General features: G+C 44.2%; 1 protein-coding gene across 5 annotated transcripts; it reads left to right on the top strand.

Annotated features, from left to right (window-relative positions):
• Positions 1 to 3019: 3019 nt before the first annotated feature.
• LOC110537025 (disabled homolog 2) lies at positions 3020 to 17804 on the top strand. Of its 5 annotated transcripts, none has more exons than XM_036937003.1 (15): positions 3020 to 3240; positions 6792 to 7073; positions 7321 to 7460; positions 10584 to 10682; positions 10914 to 11045; positions 11124 to 11204; positions 11569 to 11595; positions 11759 to 11809; positions 13216 to 13278; positions 14089 to 14709; positions 15356 to 15473; positions 15746 to 16411; positions 16565 to 16764; positions 17091 to 17157; positions 17248 to 17804. In XM_036937003.1, exons 2-14 carry the CDS (start codon positions 6938 to 6940, stop codon positions 17130 to 17132), a joined length of 2376 nt encoding a protein of 791 aa, XP_036792898.1. In that variant the 5' UTR covers positions 3020 to 3240; positions 6792 to 6937; the 3' UTR covers positions 17133 to 17157; positions 17248 to 17804. The 5 variants fall into 5 exon arrangements, with proteins under 5 accessions (XP_036792898.1, XP_021478413.2, XP_021478415.2 ...); XM_021622738.2 differs by having other exon boundaries at positions 17244 to 17804; XM_021622740.2 differs by lacking the exon at positions 14089 to 14709 and adding an exon at positions 13589 to 13612 and having other exon boundaries at positions 17244 to 17804.
• Positions 17805 to 19385: the final 1581 nt, after the last annotated feature.

The following is a 19385-nucleotide window of genomic DNA, read 5'->3' as shown; positions in this document are numbered from 1 at the left end:
GTTTTCACTATATTTTACCTCTTGGTGATGTCATTCGGAAACATAATGTTAACTTTCACTGCTACAGTGGGGCAAAAAAGTGTTTAGTCAGCCACCAATTGTGCAAGTTCTCCCACTTAAAAAGATGGGAGAGGCCTGTAATTTTCATCATAGGTACACTTCAACTATGACAGACAAAATGAGAAGAAAAAAATCCAGAAAATCACATTGTAGGATTTTTAATGAATTTATTTGCAAATTATGGTGGAAAATAAGTATTTGGTCACCTACAAACAAGCAAGATTTCTGGCTCTCACAGACCTGTAGGAGGACGGGTGGCCGTATAACGAGAACGTGGAGGATGGGTGGGTGTATAACGAGAACGTGGAGGTTGGGTGGGTGTATAATGAGAACGTGGAGGACGGGTGGGCGTATAATGAGAACGTGGAGGACGGGTGGGCGTATAATGAGAACATGGAGGTTGGGTGGGCGTATAACGAGAACATGGAGGACGGGGGGCGTATAATGAGAACGTGGAGGACGGGTGGGCGTATAACGAGGATGTGGAGGACGGGTGGGCGTATAACGAGGATGTGGAGGACGGGTGGGCGTTTAACGAGGATGTGGAGGATGGGTGTGCGTATAACGAGGATGTGGAGAACAGGTGGGCGTATAACGAGGATGTGGAGGACGGGTGGGCGTATAACGAGGATGTGGAGGACGGGTGAGCGTTTAACGAGGATGTGGAGGATGGGTGGGCGTATAATGAGGATGTGGAGGATGGGTGGGCGTATAATGAGGATGTGGAGGACGGGTGGGCGTATAACGAGGATGTGGAGGATGGGTGGGCGTATAACGAGGATGTGGAGGATGGGTGGGCATATAACGAGGACGTGGAGGACGGGTGGGCGTATAATGAGAACGTGGAGGATGGGTGGCCGTATAATGAGAACGTGGAGGACGGGTGGGCGTATAATGAGAACGTGGAGGATGGGTGGGCGTATAATGAGAACATGGAGGATGGGTGGGCGTATAATGAGAACGTGGAGGATGGGTGGGTGTATAACGAGGATGTGGAGGACGGGTGGGCGTATAATGAGAACGTGGAGGACGGGTGGGGTGTGTAATGAGAACGTGGAGGACGGGTGGGCGTATAATGAGAACGTGGAGGACGGGTGGGCGTATAATGAGAACGTGGAGGACAGGTGGGCGTATAATGAGAATGTGGAGGACAGGTGGGGCGTATAATGAGAACGTGGAGGACGGGTGGGCGTATAATGAGAACGTGGAGGACGGGTGGGGCGTATAATGAGAACGTGGAGGACGGGTGGGCGTATAACGAGGATGTGGAGGATGGGTGGGCGTATAATGAGAACGTGGAGGACGGATGGGCGTATAATGAGAACGTGGAGGACGGGTGTTGAAATCACATTAGGGACAACTTATGCATTTTACCTAATTAGCAACTTTACAACTACTTAACATGCTAGCTAACCCTTCCCCTAAGCCTAACCTTAACTCTAACCTTAACCCCTAATCCTAACCTTAACTCCAACCCCTAACCTTAACCCCTAAACCTAACCTTAACTCTAACCCCTAACCTTAACCCCTAACACCTAGCCTAGCTAACATTTGTCACCTAGCTAATGTTAGCCACAACATATTGGAATTCATATAAGATATCATATGTATTGCAAATTCGTAACAAATTGTACGAATTGCAATTAGTAACATATCATACAAATTGTAATTCCTAAAATATCATAAGAAATGGATGATGGATATCCACAAATGACAAAACGTAACATATCAAATGAAATGGAGAGAAACAGATTTACATTTACTATGTTACGTCTACCCCTGAGTCCGGGTTGGTCTTAAAGCATTTTGCCCATTAACCAATCACAAGGCTCTGGTGAAAAGTAGTGCACTGTAGGGGATACGGTTCCATTTGGGACGAAGCCACTGGCTATCCATTCCAGAGGTCACAGGAACGGGAAAAAGGGAAAAGAGGTTCTTCCTCAGCTTGACAGCGATCTGGTTCAGAGACACTCTTCTCCCTAACTCCTCCTAAACAACATCCTCTGTCAGCAGATCTACACAGGAAACCTAGCCAGGAAGGAAAGCTTCCCTCTATCTAATTCTCTCCCCTAATCTGTCTCATAAGGCTAGTCTGGAATCACACACACGGACACATACACGCACGCACGCACGCGCAAACACACACACACACACACACACACACACACACACACACACACTAGGGTGGCTGTGAAATGCTACTTCAACAACCACTTTCATTCTACTGTCATCATGCCCAGTGTGAACAATAGAAGCGTAAGATTAAAAAAATAAAAAATGAACTGATATCCTACTCTTCCTTTTTCTCTGAAGGAGGTTCTGACAAAATGCTGCCCTATGCAACATGTGTTACTGAAATAGTTTCACTTAATGGAAATTGCATTTCAAATATTTGTCTTTGGCCTAACAGGCCTACTAAATTTGGGTCAAACAAACCTGGGGCAGTGCAGTGGGGAATTATTAAATGTTTTCATCTGCAAAACATCAGAAAATATCTGATATGTTCTTATAGGCTTAGGCTACACAGATCCCAAGCAGTATGGCCCAAATATTAGAATGTACATTTAGAGAGCAGCTACATTGATTTGCATAAAACTAAAGGCAACATCAGAAGGGTATACTAGTACAAAGTATGTTTAATGAGTTAGCCAGCTAACTTTGATGAACAGACAGAAATAGCTAGATGTTCTTGTTCATTAGGAAAGCTAAACTTAGATATGTGTTTTTGGTTGTTGACTCAATTAGACCATTCCCATTTCAAGCAAATTTTTCTGAGAAATGTAAAGTTATTTCAAAATATTTAGGCAAGTTAGCTGGCTAACTCATTCATTCTGCTTTGTAGTATGCCTCTCTTGTTGCGATGTGGTGTGAGAATGAAATAATGCTTTCATGTCAATCATATTGGTCTCATCATTGGTTGGTGTAGATTTGGGGGCTGCAAGGGGTTAAATTGGGAGGTTGCATGATCCTGCTGCTGTGGGGGAGTAGCCAATTCACTGCATAGCGGCACATCTCAGCGGTAACATCTGATTCCAACAAGTCTTTGAAAAGCTGCGTTTGATTTAACCCTCATAGCGGACAGGAGACGTGTCGACGGGGAAGGTAATATTTTCATGACATTCAGAACGCTGGAAGACAAACCTCGAATATGAAGAATTCTGTCTGGAGCGCTTGTTAACGGTACGTGACAGCCACATTCTTTCGCAGCCACAAATTTACCAGGCAGGGATCGCAATTTGTGTTGTCTTGTCACGGAGTCCTATATGAAATGATACATTTGGGATGATATTTGTGACATGTTTTACATGCTGAATCAAAGACACTCAAGAAAGCCCCCTGGTTTTTCTATTAGTTCCAGCTGTGCGCACGTCACTGGTAATTGTGGGAGTTCGCTATTTTTCATGCCGAAAATGTACTTCGGCTGAATAACGGATCGCCTTGTCTGTCTTGTTGAATGTAAGGCTAAAACGACGTTCAAAACATATTTTGGCCACCTTGGCTGTTTATCCATCATGGTTAATATTTGTCCTATTGCGCAACCAGATGTATTCCTGTCCTCCCTATAGCCTACTGCTATTTATGACTGCATCTTTGAGTTTATAAAACACAATACAAATAGCTGCCTTTTTTATCCCTAGTAGACGGTTATTGTTTCCCTGTAGTCTTTGTCTGTAGTCCAGGCCACTGTCTGTACCCACAGTGGGCCTATAGGCTGAAGTGCATTTCACTATTCCATTGAGTATGTGATTAATCCCATGATCTCCTCCAGATGTGCTGAATCTCTCTCTCTCTCTCCAGCAATTCTGCTAACTTGGTGAAAAAACACTATGGATTCAGTCTATGCATTTGGGCAAGATGGCCAATGTTCATGTTGATTCCCTGGCAGCTTTCAAATGGCTTCTAGCTATTTGTTATGCGTCTGGTTCTTCTTTCACTTCTAAAGCTGTGGAAATGCCAATGGTTTTTGTCTGTTCTTAGACTGGGGGCAGGTTTTTCACGCAGTGTGTCAGCCAGGTTAGTTAACATGCTGACATTGAGAAGTTGTATTTTATTAGTGTTTTCTATAGTCGCTGACCCCACAACTTATCTGGGGCAAAGTTACCTGGACTGTCACTCCTTGGTAGTTATAGACCAGCTAAGATCATGTGGGTCGTGTCACCACCCCTAAACTATTTCAGTCTTCAACCTTCCTGTCTGACAGTATCCCAAATTGTCCTCTTCTCACCCATTACTGGAGGTCCTTTGTCTTGTCACACACACATAAACCCCAGTGTTTTCCCTATATTCATTTAGCAGCGTCAGGCCTTCCCATATAATACATTTTGTATTTCTTATAGTTTTTGTTGAAGAATTTATAATGTTTGAGTCCCTCCAATAGCATAAGAACACAGCATAAGCGACGGTATGTGTAGAATTGCAGGAAATTAGCTTTAAAACAGCAATATTCTCAGCCCCTTGCCAAAATTTGTAGAATCGCAGGAAATTGGCTTTAAAACGGCAACATTCTTTGGCCAAGAGGATTGCCTCTAAAAATGTAGGACTGTCCATTGGCCACACCCCCTATCACACCACCACGCTAACTTTGTCACCACTGCTGAAAAAAATCTTGGGGGTAACAGTCACAAACAGTGTGGTGTGATGTGAACCATAGCTGAACCAATCAGTCATGAGGTATGATCTGGGATGTGATTGATATGGTATCTAACTCCCAATTTATTTAGAAACTAGGCTTAATTGTCTTCTCTGTGCTGGAGGCCCACTAAACACACATGTAATGAATAAGAACACTTGCACTCAGTGACAGATGGGACCAGCGACTCCGTAAGTCTTTAAGCGGAGGACTCAACCAAACCCTGCTGTCTCCGACTGCATCAGCTATCATGTCATGACTGGAAAACAGCAGCGTCCAGAAGTTTTAACTCTGAACATGGTAGCGCTAGAAAGCATTTCATCTGACTTGGCTTTAGAAGAGCTGCATACTTCTCATAGTGGAAGTTTAAACAGTTCAATCTCTTTGACAGCCTCCAGTCTCTGTCATTGTTTTAATGTTACTGTGATTACCTGACATCAGGTTAGAGCTCAGAATGGACTTTACTTGATGAGCGTTGGATTAATGTTAGCTACTCTTCAGCAGTCACTGACTGTGCTTTGGGTTTTAAAAGTGCCTGTAGACTGTCAGCTTTCTGCTTGTTTTCAGGAAATGGACTGTTTTTATGAGTAACCCCCCCCAGACTAGCACAGAGGGAGGGCGAGCAAGGATTACAAGAGGCATCTATGTAAAGGGGAGGGAATTCAACTTGAGCTGTGTCAAACAGGAGGTTCTTGGCCTTGCATGTCTCCCTATTCCAGAGTTATGATGATGTTTGTTGAAGGAGTTTAGCCAGCCTGGAGACATACACTGAGTATACCAAACATTAGGAACAACTTCCTAATATTTGACCTCAGAACGGCCTCAATTCGTCTAGGCATGGACTCTACAAGGTGTCGAAAGCGTTCCACAGGGATGCTGGCCCATGCTGACTCCAATGCTTCCCACAGTTGTCATTTGGGGGGTGGACCATTCTTGATACACACAGGAAACTGTTGTGTGTGTGTGAACCCCAGCCGCGGTGCTGTTTTTGACACAAACTGGTGCGCCTGGCGCACAACCTTTTTTTCAAACGCATTTAAATATTTTGTCTTGCCCATTCACCCTCTGAATGGCACACATACACAATCCATGTCTCAAGGCTTAAAAATCATTCTTTAACCTGTCTCCTCCCCTCCATCTACACTGATTTTTGAAGTGGATTTAACAAGTGACCTCTAAGGGATCATAGCTTTCACCTGGTCAGTCTGTCAAGGAAAGAGAAGGTTCTTAATGTTTTGTATGCTCAGTGACATTGACAAGTTGTTTGCATTTTGGTCTATCATGATGATTCCCATCTGAGGTTTTATAGGGTAGACCTGCAGTTGCTGAGGGAGAATTGCAAGCTGTACTGTCATATTGTCCTTAGGTGTGTGTCATTAAGAGCTAACTGGAGCACTTGGTCATCATGGGATCTGTCAGTTTTAACGCCAACCAGCTAGCGTAAGATGAACCTTTAATAGCTCAACCTTGGGTCGCTCCAAATCTTTGCTCTTCCAGAGTGAGTCGTCGGCTTATTCAGCTTTTAAACACCCAGCCTCTTGCCTATGCTCGTCTCAGACTTGGACTGGTGGCGTTCTGGACAATACCCCTGTGGCTGTGGGAATCTGACTGAAACAGGAAGTGCGTGTGTGTGGCCAGTTGCACAACTCTTTTTGATGCCCTCTAGGTGTTTCTCTCTCTCTCCCACACACTCAATATTAATTAAAGAGCCCACTGAATTCAATGGCAGTTCCATTACCTGCGATCACCGTTGCTACATAAAGCACATGGTTCACAGCAAGGCTACAACAAGGGTCAAAATGGTGTGCTCCTTATGCGTGGTTAGTAGGAACAAGGTACTGGGGTCATGACTCTTGGTTGTTGATCATTAAAGTGATATTACTTTTTATGATGCCCACAAAACCCGTAATGGACAATATTCCGGTAGTACAAGCCAGCGAAAGCTGTTGGTCTTTAAAATGTTTAGAGCTGTAATGTCTTCTGTTATCATTCTTTTATCACTAGAAATGTTTTTGTATTTCACCTTAAATTTTCCTGAAAGCTTAACATCGGCGTGTCATTGCATTATGTGTCACACTCCTTCCTCTCAACCCTCCTTCAGGCACATAACTGAGCATATGCGAGTGCTGAACCTCTTTGCTCAGTTAACCCCTCCCCCTGCCTGAGTGACCGGAGCTGCCGCCTCATCAGGTTTACCCGTTCTGTCTGCCTGTCCCAACTCCCGTAAGGCTGGCCCCCCAACCCACCATGTCTACGGAAGTGGCGCGCAATACACCTGTCGTCCCAGCCGACCCCTCCAGCACTCCCTCCCCCACAACAAGCATCCCCACCACCCCTTCCACAGCACCAGCCAAGACCCCCTTCAAGAAAGAGAAGAAGAAAGGTATTGTATGTAAGGGCCACTCCCTCTCTCCCCACATGTGAGGGATTTGGTGGTAAGGGCTGAACAGCCTTTTTCTGTGACCTCCGACTTGACCTATTTTGACTCGGCATATTTTGATTTCTATGCTTGTGGTGTGATGTTTGAGGCTATGTCATAAAATAAATACAGTAGAATAAGAGGGCATGCTCAACCGGATAGAAAGTGAAAATCAATCGGTTTAATATCCTTCTCTCATACCTCTGTCCAGCTCCAGAGAAGACTGATGAGTACCTGCTGTCCCGGTTCCAGGGTGATGGTGTGAGGTACAGGGCCAAGCTGATTGGCATCGATGATGTCCCAGAGGCCCGAGGGGACAAGATGAGCCAGGACTCCATGATGAAACTCAAGGTACCACATATCATGATGCAACCACTACAGTACACTTACTGTTACGCATCTACACTCAGTGGTCAGTTTATTAGGTACACCCATCTAGTGCCAGGTCGGATCACTGAATTCTTTGGGGCATGGAAACGGTATCACCGGGACCTAACATGTGCCAGGAAAACATTCCCCTCACCATTCCAACACCACCTGCTTGTACCGTTGACACCAGGCAGGATGGAGCCAGGGCTGCTTATGCCAAATCCTGACTCTGCCATTGGCATGACGCAACAGGAATCTGAATTCATTTGACCAAGTTATGTTTTTCCACTCTTAAATTGTCCAGTGTTGGTGATTGCGTGGCCATTGGAGCCGCTTCTTGTTTTTAGCTAATAGGAGTGGAACCCGGTGTGATCTTCTGCTGCAATAGCCAGTCCGTGACAAGGATCGATGAGTTGTGCGTTCCGAGATGACCTTCTGCACACCACTGTTGTACCAAGCTGAGTTTGTGGGCACACCTGTTAGCTGAGCTGAGTTTGTGGGCGCGCCTGTTAGCTTTCATGATTCTTGCCAGTCTCCTTCGACCTCATCAACGAGCTGTTTTCGGCCACAGGACTGCCACTGACAGGATGTTTTTTGTTTGTCGCTTCATTCTCCATAAACCCTAGACACTGTAGTGTGTGAAAAGCCCAAAAGGCTGGCCGTTTCTTAGATACTGGAACTGGCGCGCCTGGCACCGACGATCATGCCACCCTCAGTCGCTTTTGTCACTCATTTTCCCATTCAAACGTTCAATCCAACAGTGCTAATATAGCAAGCCAAGGTTACGTGACTGCCTGTAAGAGCAAACCGTTTTTGTGAAAGGGGTAGTGTACCTAATAAACTTGCAATCCTCACTTACCTAAATACTACCCGTAATGACAAAGTGAAAACATGTTTTAGGAATTCTTAAATTAAATACAGAAATTTCATTTGCATAAGTATTCACACCCTGGAGTCACCTTTTGCAGCAATTACAGCTGTGAGTCCTCTGGGTAAGTCTAAGCTTTCCACACCTGGATTGTGCAATATTTGCCCCATTATGCTGTTCAAAATGTTAAGTCAAAACTGTAACTCGGCTACTTGGGAACATTCACGGTGTTCTTGGTAAGCAACTTGAGTGTAGATTTGGCCTTGTTTTAGGTTATGGTCCTACTGAAAGGTGAATTCATCTCTCCATGTCTGGTGGAAAGGAGACTGAACCATGTTTTCCTCTAGGATTTTGCTTGTGCTTAGCTCCATAGTTTTTTTTTAAATCCTGAAACTCCTGTCCTTTTACAATTACAGGCATACCCATAACATGACACAGCCACTCCTATGCTTACACATATGGAGGGTGGTACTGATTCATCTTCTTGGGTATGACTCTAAAAGCTTGGCACACCTGTATTTAGGGAGTTTTTCCCCATTATGCTTGGGGCAAATCCAATACAACACAATCAGCTAAATTAATTGCTTTAACATTTTTTTGCAGCATTACTGGAATATTCTCATTTTGTACAGATTTCCTTTTCACTCTGTTATTTAGGTTAGTATTTTGGATTAACTACAATGTTGATGCCATCCTCAGTTTTCTCCTATAACAACCATTAAACTAGAACTGTTTTAAGGTCACCATTGTCTTCACGGTGAAATCCCGGAGTAGTTTCCTTCCTCTCCGGCAACAGAGTTAAGAAAGACGCCTGTACAGTGCATTTGGAAAGTATTCAGACACTTTGAACTTTTACACATGTTGTTACATTACAGCCTTATTCTAAAATGGATTCAATCGTTTTCTCTCAATCTACAGAATAATGACAAAGCAAAAACAGGTTTAGAAATTACATTTTATATATAAGTATTCAGATCCTTTACTCAATACTGTTAAGCACTTTTGGCAGCAATTACAGCCTCAAGTCTTCTCGGGTATGACGCTACAAGCTTGGCAAACCTGTATTTGAGGAGTTTCTTTCCAGAGATGTTCAAGTGTGTGCTATGGCTGGGCCACTCAAGGACATTCAGAGACTTGTCCCGAAGTCACTCCTGCATTGTCTAGGCTGTGTGCTTAGGGTCGTTGTCCTGTTAGACTGGGGTGACGGTTCCCCTTCGCGGTACTGAGTGTTCTGGAGCAGGTTTTCATCAAGGATCTCTCTGTACTTTGCTCTGTTAATCTTTCTCTCGATCCTGACTAGTCTCCCAGTCCCTGCTGCTGAAAAACATCCTTACAGCATGATCCTGCCACCACCATTGTTCATCGTAGGGATGGTGCCAGATTTCCTCCAGATGTGACGCTTGGCATTCAGGCCAAAAGGTTCAATCTTGGTTTTTTTCAGACCAGAGAATCTTGTTTCTCATGGTCTGCGAGTCCTTTAGGTGCCTTTTGGCAAACTCCAAGCAGGCTGTCATGTTCCTTATACTGAGGAGTGGCTTCCATCTGTCCACTCTACCATAAAGGCCTGATTGGAGTGCTGCAGCGACAGTTGTCCTTCTGGAAAGTTCTCTCATCTCCACAGAGGAGATCCACACAATCTTGTCTCGGAGCTCTACAGACAATTCCTTGGCTCGTTATTGCTCTGACATGCACGGTCAACTGTGGGACCTTATAGACCGATGTGTGCCCTTTTCAAATCATGTCCAATCAATTTGAATTTACCACAGGTGAACTCCAAGTTGTAGAAACATCTGAAGGATCATCAATGGAAACCGGATGCACCTGAGCTTAATTTCGAGTCTCATAGCAAAGGGTCTGAACACTTCATTCATTTTTTATAGAATGTATATATTTTTGCTTTCTTGTTATGGGGTATTGTGTGCTGATGAGGAGTTATTTTTTTTTATTCCATCCATTTTAGAATAAGGCTGTAACATAACAAAAAGGAAGGGCTCTGAACTTTCTGATTGCAATGTATCTTTGTAGTGACTGGGTGTATTGATACACCATCCTAGTGTAATTAACATCGCCATGCTCAAAAGGCTTAATGTTTTTTACTTATTTTTACCCATCTACCAATCGGTGCCGTTCTTTGCGAGACATTGGAAAACCTCCCTGGTCTGTGTTAGTATGTCTTTTTTTTTGTGTGTTTATGTAACTCTGTTGTTCTGCGCATGGCGGTCATTGTTTCTTTGCAGGGCTTGGCAATAGCCTCTCGGTCACAGGGCAAACACAAGCAGAGGATCTGGGTCAACATATCCATGTCGGGCATCAAGATCATTGATGAGAAAACAGGGGTGAGAACAACTCTTCTATGGCTTTCTAAACCATGTCTCAGTGGCTGGGGAGTACCAACCTACAAATGGAAAGATCTATTGTAGACATCAGAGGGAGCACATTTTCAGAATAATATGAACACAGGACATGATCTCGGTCAGGAGTAGATGCCATGTAGGCCTCCGATCATAGTTATTATGCTAATAAATACTTTTTTTTTTTAAGCTGTTTTTTCATTTCCTCCCTCTCAGGTAATAGAACATGAGCACATAGTGAATAAGATCTCGTTCATCGCCAGAGACGTAACAGATAACAGGGCCTTTGGTTACGTGTGTGGGGCCGAGGGACAGCACCAGTTCTTCGCCATAAAGACTGGCCAGCAGGTAACACACACAGGGACACAGACTGAAAGACTTTGATTGTATCTATTGACTGTTTTTCCATTAATCTCCTCCATATAGGCAGAGCCCCTGGTCATTGACTTGAAGGATCTGTTCCAGGTCATCTTCAACATGAAGAAAGAGTCTGAGGCCTCACAGAAGGTAAATACTATGGTGGGATCTGGGTTGTGTTCAGCAGGACACAACGTAGCTAAACATTTTGCAACAGAAAACACTGTTCTATGTGCTAATAGTTCTTCCCTCCCTACTGAACATTATCCCTATTTATTTATTTCAAGTATTGTTTTTGGGGAGGTAGCGTTTTGGGTTTGCTGACGGAAGTTGTGAGGTCGACACTGCCCCCTAGCGCTGTATTACAGTCCTGCACGACAAACCATGCTTTCTTTGTATTGCAATGATGACTCGTTATGGCACAAAAATATCACCTCAGCCAATAAGTAAATATAACATATGACATTACTCCAATGGAATCACCTTGTTTTCCCCTCTTCCTCCATCTGTTCAGGATCAGCGCAATAACGCAACAGTTGAGGTAAGCGCCTGTGTATTTGTCATGCCACTTAGCACCTATTTGTGGTTAGTTTTCCTTTTGCTTTTTTAATTGCCTGTATATGTTGATTTTAATATAAGCTTGATCTGAGATGTAGGCTGTAGTAGTGCATACTTGATCCTTAATGGCTGTTTCTCAATTATAGAATGGTGGCAATACCTTGCTCAGTATCGATGACCAGGCAGGCACTGCCAAAGTAAGTGTTTCAGATCATGGAATCATACATGCAAAAGAGCGCTAAGTGGATGCAAAAGAGCGCTAAGTGGATGCAGAATAGCGTTCTCCAGGACCACCTGTCTACTAGTAGACATTATGTGGTGTTTTGATCAATACTATTTTGTTATATCCAGTGCCATCATAAAGAAAGATGTATCTTGATACTGGATATACAGTTCCTTCAAAAAGTGTTCAGAAACCTTGACTTTTTCCACATTTTGTTACATTACAGCCTTATTCTAAAATTGTATTTTAAAATTTATATAAAAAATCCTCAGCAATCTACACACTACCCCATAATGAGAGTAAAAACAGATTTTTAGGAATGTTTGCAAATATATTCTGAATAAAAAAACATCTTATTTATGAGTTTTCAGACCCTTTGCTATGAGACTGGAAATTGAGCTTGGGTGCATCCCGTTTCTGTTGATCATCCTTCAGATGTTTCTACAACTTCATTGGAATCCACCTGTGGTAAATTCAATTGATTGGACATAATTTGGAAAATGCACACATGTCTATATAAGGTCCCATAGTTGACCGTGCATGTCAGAGCAAAAACTAAGCCATGAAGTCGAAGGAATAGGATTGTTGAGGCACAGATCTGGGGAAGGGTACCCAAAAATGTCTGCAGCGTTTATGGTCCCCAAGAACACAGTGGCCTCCGTCAATGTTAAATGGAAGATGTTTGGAACCACCAAGACTCTGCCTAGAGCTGGCCGCCTGGCCAAACTGGGCAATCGAGGTAGAAGGGCCTTGGTCAGAGAGGTGACAAAGAACTTAATGGTCAATGACCGAGCTCTAGAGTTCCTCTATGGAGATGGGAGAAGCTTCCAGAAGGACAAGATAAGAAACAAGATTCTGTGGTCTGATGAAACAAAGATTGAACTCTTTGGCCTGAATGTCAAGCGTCATGTCTGGAGGAAACCAGGCACCATCCCTACGGTGAATCACAGTGGTGGCAGCATCATGCTGTGGGCATGTTTTTCAGAGGCGGGGACTAGTCAGAATCGAGGTAAAGATTAAAAGAGCGAAGTGCAGATCCTCGATGAAAACCTGCTCAGGACCTCAGACTGGGGCGACGGTTCACCTTCCAACAGGACAACGACCCTAAGCACACAGCCAAGACAACGCAGGAGTGGCTTCAGGACAAGTCCAACTTGTATAATAAGGCTGTAATGTAACAAAGTGGAACATATCAAGGGGTCTTTATACTTTCCGAAGGCTCTGTATCTTTATGAATGGTACACCTCTGCGCCATTTGGCAGGCCTAAGGCACTGTAGGCCGTCATTGTAAATAAGAGTGTTCTTTACTGACTTTCCTAGTTAAAGGTTCAATAAATGTCTTTATGATGCTGATACTAGATGTTTGTGTGTTTTGTTCAGGAGGTGCAACAGCTGGATCTGTTTGGAGACATGTCCACACCTCCAGACATCCATTCTCCTACAGTAAGTTGACCTGCTGCTGTAGGGTGAGGCTCACTGGATGTGCGGACACACAATATAGAACCCCTCGTTTGTGGAAACATTTCATTCTGCGTTCATAAGGAGACCAAACGATGTCATTGGGGAAATGTTTATAACACAAACACTGTAGAAATGGGTCTAATAATGCAGTGGTTGATGGTTAGGATGCTCAAACATGTGTCATTACATTTTAGGACGGTACGGACAACATAACTTTGCTTCTATTTTATTTTTGAAGATTGGCGGCTTTTTGCCCGTTCTTCTTATTACTAACAGGGATCTTTATAATCAGGTGGCTTTGACAACTCAATCTTTGGTAAGGTTCCTCTCAGGTTCTCGCTAGCGCAGTCTTGCCAGTTGTCAAAGATGTCTGTTTTGTTCTGCATTGCGACAGTGTCTCAGGCTCTACTGCATAACTTCCCCCTCATTTTCCACCAATCATATCATCCCACATGTCATACAGGGCTCTCAAACTCAACTCTGTGAAGGTGTGTAATCTGGATGTTTGTCTTGAAGTCGTTTGATGGATTACAAAGGTAAAATCCTGGATATATATCTATCAAATATGGTTAAATCATCAAACGGACAAAAGCTAGCCTACTGCCATCACAAAGCACATTCTTAGAGTTGAGTTTCTGATTCCTGTTGAAATGTTTATTGGTCTGTCGTCAATACTGTTGCTTTAACAATCATTAACTGTCATGTCATTATGTGATTAATTTAGCTATGTTAACAGTTGCTTCTCTTTTTCAGCACAACTGATTTTTATCTCTTTCTCCTCTTGATAACCAGGAGACAAATGATATTCTATTGCTGGATCTGTCCGCTGAGGTTGACAGCAATCAGAACTGTATAAAAGGAAATCCCTTCACTACCTACGCCTCTAACCTTTGGGGCACCCCCCAAACAGAGAACCCCTTCTCCTCCGCGTTTGGCTTCTTTCCAACCCCAGACTCTGACCCTTTCAGCGACGACCCCCTTGCCCAATCAGCACCCCCCAATTCTCAGATCTCAGCACCCTCCACCAATCACAGCCAAGAGAGCTCTGTTCACATCTTGGGCAGGCCAATCATGAACGGCAATGGTCTTAATGGAGACTCTGACCACTTCGGTGAGCAGTTGAACGATTTGTCCAATAAGAACAGGATCCTGGCTCTCAGTAATTGCCAGTGGCCACTCGGTGGCGTTATGTCAGAGTGCAGGGTCCCTGTTCTAATCCAGAATGGTTTGGGACCTGTGGCCTCACCACAGAACCCCTTTCTCGACATATCTGGGGAAATCCCGCCCCTCTGTAACGGTGTGCTGTTCGACCCAAAAGAAAACACACCCATGGGTCATGGCAAGGACAGTTCGGTAGTGATAAGCCTCCCTCCACAGAACACTAAGGCTGGACGAGGTCGGAGGAGTGCCAAGGTGAAGCTCCATAATGAAGCTCTGTTGCTGCATGTCTGAGAATGAGTCTCTGTCTGCACACCACCTCCCCAAACCATGATAGGTTTTCTAACAACCCCTTTTTACAGCACTGGGATACCATACCACTATACTCTGTTCCTCAAGGGTAACAGGTTGCGATGCACTGGGTTTTGTATCTACCAACATGGTTTTTGTAGAAGTATATTAGGGTTGGTGGTGTGTTGGTTTTGTCTCTGGGATGCGGATGGAACTGGTGTGGGTTTCTAATGTAGCTAACTGCATGGTGGTGCTCCCATGGCTTCTCTAACTTGCTTGTCCCAGGGAAGTTTAACAACCTCTCTGCTCGACTGTAAACACTGCATCTGTCTCCTGTTTGCTATCTATTCATATGTTCCTTGTCCTAACGTTCATGCTTCAGTGAGGTGTGGAGGTAAGTGTTGGTATTTGCGTCTAAGTATTGTTAGAAATATTTGTTTTTAAGTATCGTATAACTGAATACAGTATCATTTAGTTTTCATCCATACAATAAACCATTTAATTTTGTGCTTACCACAGTTCTCTGCTCATGATTAATTGAGGGCCAGTAAATCATTGTTCACTATTCCTGTGATAAATTTGGTTGAATAATCTGATATTTCACTGACAGTGTCCTCCTGCTGACGACCTGTTTGGGGCTGACATGTTTGCTCCTCCCAGTCAGCCTGACAGCTCGTCTGCCTCCAATGACCTCTTCAGTCCCACCACCTCCTCCATGGCAGCTCTCAGTAAGACTAGTGTTACCATTGGCTCGAAATAGTCAATGATGCTACCCATGCAGTGTTGACGCATGTTAGTTCTATAAAGTGGTAAAATCTGCATCCGTAGCGGTGTAGCTCCAGCAACTATGTTTCATGTGTAATCAGGCTAGAGCAGTACCGCTCAGTAGTGTGCATACTAGCTAGTGTGTTAGCCTACTGGCTGCAAATCAACAGAATCTAACTACTGTACCCAAACCTAAATACATCACCCTCCTCTCTGTTCTTGCTCTCCTCTCCAGGAGCGTTGCAGTTGGGTCCCCCTTCAGTCACCATCCCTCGGACCGCCCCATCACCATGGGGAGCCCCAGCCTCTTCCATGTTCACCATGCCAGGAGGGGTCACACTCCCCAACCCCCAGCCCACCTTCCCCCAGCCATCTGCCTTCAGTGCCCTGCCCATACCTCCAGCCCCCTGGGGCCAGCAGGCGCCATCCCCTTATGGGGCCCCGCCAGTCAGCCAGGCTTGGGGACAGCCTGCACCTGCAGGGCCCATGGGTGCACCAGGCTGGGGCCAGCCTCCTATGACTAACCTCTTCCAGCCCGAGCCTTACACAATGATGGGAGGCCCTCCACAGGGTATGCTGCAGGGTCCACCACGGCCCCCACCCCGGCCACCAGTAAAGGAGGCCCCAGCTAAGGTGGAACCCAGTGCCTTCACAGCTCTGGACCCACTGGGAGGGGAGAAGGAGAAGAAGAGTGGGAAGGACATGTTCAAGGACTTCCAGATTGCCAAGCCTCCAGCCATCCCAGCAAGGAAAGGGGAGCAGATACCTGGGTCTGCCGCCCCAAGCACCAATGGGGATGGGGTGTTTGCCCAGTACTTCTCCAGCAAAGTGGGCGTGCCCCAGGAAATTGCGGATCATGACGACTTTGAAATTCAGAGTCGGATTTCAGCTATTGCCAATGGTAATGGCAGTTATTTAGGATTTTAAATTCCTGTCAATTGATTTGGAGAATACCACATTTATGATAAATTAATCTTTACTAGGATTATATCTTAATGTCCACTGACTATACATACATTTGAATCCACCTGATTACCCCCTTCTCTGTCTCTAGACCCACCCAAACCAGCCCCACTGCACTCTGCACCCATGATATCTCTTGCAGTGGTCCCTGGACCAGGGCTCCTGGATGCATTTGCCCCTACTCCAGCCACATTCCTTGCTCCAGCAGCAGCAGGCCTCAACCAGAACCTATTTGATGACGCATTTGGCTCTGCTACTCCTAATGCCTTTGGAGCACCACTTCTAGCTACGGTATGGATGTACACGCATATACAAACAGTGGTGCAACTTTCACTGAAATTGCATTTTTTTTCACCCCAGTTCTCATTGGAATGTGATACAAAACGAGGCAACTGTGTGCTTTAGGACCATGTGGACGCCTCCGAGCGTTCGGGTATGCTGTTTGGAGTGTTTATCCAAATGGATTAAAAAATAAACATTGTCCCCCACACTTCTAAAACCAAAGTGCCATGTAGGGGAATTAGTTCTATCAAAGTTCAAATGATTGTGACAATACTTTGTATCACTATAACACCTTAATCTTCTCTTTTTTATGACGGAACACTGCTGTTGCCCAGACCACTGGTGGCTCGGATCCCTTCGGAGACCCCTTCGCCTGAGTGACACCCTGCCCATCTTCCACATGTGAGTGACAGACAGATAACGCATTCTGAACCTTAGACTGAGTTTAGATAATACTTTAATCCAACCTGTGCGTTCTCTTCTTCCAGTCAGGTTTGCAGTGGTCCAGAGAAGAAGCAGCGATGCTCTACGACCAAATAACGTCTTCAGAACCAGCTACTACAACTACAAGCGCCAGACAATCCTCCACAATTACAACCCATAGCCCACACTGAATAACTGCCTTTCTTGATGTCCATTACATAGCCCCTCGTTCATTACATAGCCCCTTGTTTACCCCCCCCCCCCCCAAAACCTTGTTTTGTTTCGGTTCCAATCTCATAGCTTTTCAGTACCACTGACTGAAATGTATTGTAATAAAGTGACATAATGTGCGATGGAAGGGAAGGCCCTGGAAATGCTCTATTAAACACTGAATAATGTATTCCTTTAAGTGTCGTCTTTTGGATGTCTGCCTATAAGTTTTTTTTTTTGACTGGGTTATATAAATAAATGCCAGAAACAATGTTAATTGGTCATACATGTATTTAAAATCACAGTACTTTTGTGTTGTAGTTCAGTACCCCTGATAAAGATTAACTGGGGTGAATTTGACTTTGATAAACCTACTTTACAATCATGTAATAAAATGAATCCAGTGTACTTACAAATAACATGCCTTGGTCTCTTCCAATTGCAGTTTTGTACATTTCCATTTCCATCCTGTAAATGACATGATCATTAATATAGGATGTCGCTCATATACACTGAGTAAATGTACAGTTGAAGTCGGACGTTTAAATTCACTTAGGTTGTGGTCATTCAAACATTTTTCACCCACTCCCCAGATTTCTTGTTAAACTATAGTTTTGGCATGACAAGTAATTTTTCCAACAGTTGTTTACAGACAGATTAATTCACTGTATCACAATTCCAGTTGGTCAGAAGTTTGCATACACTAAGTGTACTGTGCCTTTAAACAGCTTAGAAAATTCCAGAAAATTATGTAATGGCTTTAGAAGCTTCTGATAGGCTAATTGACATAATTTGGGTCAATTGGAGGTGTACCTGTGGATGTATTTCAAGCCCTACCTTAACTCCGTGCCAAAGAAATCCGCCAAGACTTCAGAAAAAAAATTGTAGACCACAAGTCTGGTTCATCTGTACAAACAATAGTACGCAAGTCTAAACACCATGGGACCACGCGTTGTCTCCTAGAGATGAATGCACTTTGGTGCGAAAAGTGCAAATCAATCCCAGAACAACAGCGAAGGACCTTGTGAAGATGCTGGAGGAAACGGGTACAAAAGTATCGAAATCCAAAAATGAGTCCTATATCGACATAACCTGAAAGGGTGCTCAGCAAGGAAGAAGCCACTGCTCCAAAACTGCCATAAAAAAACTCCAGACTACGATTTGCAACTGCACATGGGGACAAAGATCGTACTTTTTGGAGAAATGTCCTCTGGTCTGATGAAACAAAAATAGAACTGTTTGGCCATAATGAACATCTCATGTTTGGAGGAAAAAGGGGGAGGCTTGCAAGCCGAAGAATACCATCCCAACTGTGAAGAACAGGGGTGGAAGCATCATGTTGTGGGGGTGCTTTGCTGCAGGAGGGACTGGTGCACTTCACAAAATAGATGGCATCACGAGGCAGGAAAATGTTGTGGATATATTGAAGCAACATCTCAAGACATCAGTCAGGAAGTTAAAGCTTGGTCGCAAATGTGTCTTCCAAATGGACAATGACCTCAAGCATACTTCCAAAGTTGTGGCAATATGGCTTAAGGACAACAAAGTCAAGGTATTGAAGTGGCCATCACAAAGCCCTGACCTCAATCCTATAGAACATTTGTGGTCAGAACTGAAATAGCGTGCGGGAGCAAGGAGGCCTACAAACCTGACTCAGTTACACCCACTCTGTCAGAAGGAATGGACCAAAATTCACCCAACTTATTGTTGGAAGCTTGCTACCCGAAACGTTTGACCCAAGTTAAACGAATTAAAGGCAATGCTACCAAATACTAATTGAGTGTATGTAAACTTCTGACCCACTGGGAATGTGATGAAAGAAATAAAAGCTGAAATCACTCTCTACTATTATCCCAACAATTTAACATTCTTCAAATAAAGTGGTGATCCTAACTGACCTAAGAAAGGGAATTTTACTAGGATTAAATGTCAGGGATTGTGACAAACTGAGTTTAAATGTATTTGACTAAGGTGTATGTAAACTTCTGACTTCAACT

The sequence above is a fragment of the Oncorhynchus mykiss genome, chromosome 12 (assembly GCF_013265735.2).
Source record: "Oncorhynchus mykiss isolate Arlee chromosome 12, USDA_OmykA_1.1, whole genome shotgun sequence".
Classification (NCBI taxonomy): Eukaryota; Metazoa; Chordata; class Actinopteri; order Salmoniformes; family Salmonidae; genus Oncorhynchus; species Oncorhynchus mykiss.
This window is presented reverse-complemented; position numbering and strand designations above follow the sequence as displayed.

Bases quoted from the DNA above. Each gene is read 5' to 3' on its own strand.
- LOC110537025 (XM_036937003.1), top strand. From the start codon at position 6,938: ATGTCTACGGAAGTGGCGCGCAATACACCTGTCGTCCCAGCCGACCCC. The intron at 11,046-11,123 runs GTAACACACACA...TCCTCCATATAG, and splicing joins CCATAAAGACTGGCCAGCAG to GCAGAGCCCCTGGTCATTGA. The intron at 16,765-17,090 runs GTATGGATGTAC...GCTGTTGCCCAG, and splicing joins GAGCACCACTTCTAGCTACG to ACCACTGGTGGCTCGGATCC.